The 1,585-nt window shown below is 42.0% G+C and overlaps 1 protein-coding gene across 1 annotated transcript; it reads left to right on the top strand.

Annotated features, from left to right (window-relative positions):
• Window positions 1–731: 731 nt before the first annotated feature.
• On the top strand, window positions 732–1,150 carry LOC102666044 (uncharacterized). The gene is made up of 2 exons (XM_006582510.1): window positions 732–856; window positions 943–1,150. Exons 1-2 carry the CDS (start codon window positions 732–734, stop codon window positions 1,148–1,150), a joined length of 333 nt encoding a protein of 110 aa, XP_006582573.1.
• Window positions 1,151–1,585: the final 435 nt, after the last annotated feature.

Genomic DNA, 1,585 nt, shown 5'->3' with positions numbered 1-1,585 from the left:
ATAACCTTTTGAGAAGGTGTGTAACAAAGGAGGAAACCGAGAGCATATTATGGCATTGTCACAACTCACCATGCGGAAGACATTACAGTGGAGATAAAACATCAACCAAAGTCCTACAATCAAGATTCTTTTGGCCAACACTCTTCAAGGATGCTCATGAACATGCCACTCAATGCAATCAATGTCAAAGAATGGGAGGAATCTCTAGGAGAAACGAAATGCCCTTGCAGAACATAATGGAAGTGGAAATCTTTGACTGTTGGGGAATTGACTTTGTAGGTCCTCTTCCCCCATCCTTTGGAAATGAATATATCCTTGTAGTTGTGGATTATGTCTCCAAGTGGGTTGAAGTAGTGGCGGCTCCGAAGAATGATGCTAAAATTGTAGTGAAGTTTTTGAAGAAGAATATTTTTGCTCGCTTTGGGGTGCCTAGAGTCCTAATAAGTGACGAGAGCTCTCATTTTTGCAACAGCCAACTACAGAAGGTGCTAGGCCATTATCATGTCACACACAAAGTAGCCTCACCTTATCACCCACAAACAAATGGCCAAGCTGAAGTTTCCAATAGGGAATTGAAGAAAATCTTGGAGAAAATTGTAGCTTCCACTCGGACGGACTGGTCAAGCAAGCTGGACAATGCACTATAGGCTTACAGAAATGCATTCAAGACTCCTATAGGCCTGTCTCCGTTCCAAATGGTTTACGGAAAATCATGTCACTTACCTGTAGAAATGGAACACAAGGCATACTGGACTCTGAAATTTCTTAATTTTGATGAGGCTTTATCAAGGGAAAACAGGAAGTTGCAACTCTTGGAGCTAGAAGAAATGAGATTGAATGCCTATGAATCTTCAAGGTTGTACAAAGAAAAAGTGAAGGCCTATCATGACAGGAAGCTGCTCAAGAAAGACTTTAGGCCAGAGTGTTGTTGTTTAATTCAAGATTGAAGTTGTTTCCAGGCAAGCTAAAGTCTAAATGGTCTGGACCTTTCACCATTAAGGAAGTCAAACCCTATGGAGCAGTGGAATTATTCGACCCTCAATCAGAAACTCCGGATAGAACATGGATAGTAAATGGTCAGAGATTGAAGCTGTACCATGGTGGGAACATTGAGAGGCTAACCATCATTATGCAATTACAAGACCCTTAGAGGTAACGTGCGTCAAGCTAGTGATGTTAAAGAAGCACTTACTGGGAGGCAACCCAGCTCTTTTTCCTTGTTTTCTTAATCATTGCATATAGTTAGGTTTCAACTTGTTTGTGATTGCTAGAGTAAGTCATCAGCATGCTTTGTATGATACAAGGGGTTGCTTATGCTTCTTTGAAGTTGTGGATGTGGAAATAACTTAAAAAAATTTTCAGTCATCCACTCGCTTAGCGCGCCCTGTGTGCTAAGCCAATCATCCTTCATGCACTGAGCGAGTACTCACTCGCGCTAAGCGTGCCAACCCCTACCCATTGGTTGAAGGGGTCTCGGTAAGCGAGATAGTTGTGCTAATCCCATAAACCTCTCTGGAATTGCATTTAATGGAATTGGGCTAAGCAAGTCATCTTGCTAAGAGTAACACATAGTCTCGCTAAGCGC

This window comes from Glycine max, chromosome 6 (genome assembly GCF_000004515.6).
Source record: "Glycine max cultivar Williams 82 chromosome 6, Glycine_max_v4.0, whole genome shotgun sequence".
Classification (NCBI taxonomy): Eukaryota; Viridiplantae; Streptophyta; class Magnoliopsida; order Fabales; family Fabaceae; genus Glycine; species Glycine max.
The sequence above is the reverse complement of the archived record's forward strand: the minus strand, read 5'-3'. Positions and strand labels throughout refer to the sequence as shown.

What these genes read in the sequence shown, in the direction of transcription:
- LOC102666044 (XM_006582510.1), top strand. Translation starts at nt 732, where the DNA reads ATGGAACACAAGGCATACTGGACTCTGAAATTTCTTAATTTTGATGAG. An exon ending in AATGCCTATGAATCTTCAAG is followed by an intron (nt 857 to 942) that starts GTTGTACAAAGA and finishes GTTTAATTCAAG; the next exon opens with ATTGAAGTTGTTTCCAGGCA.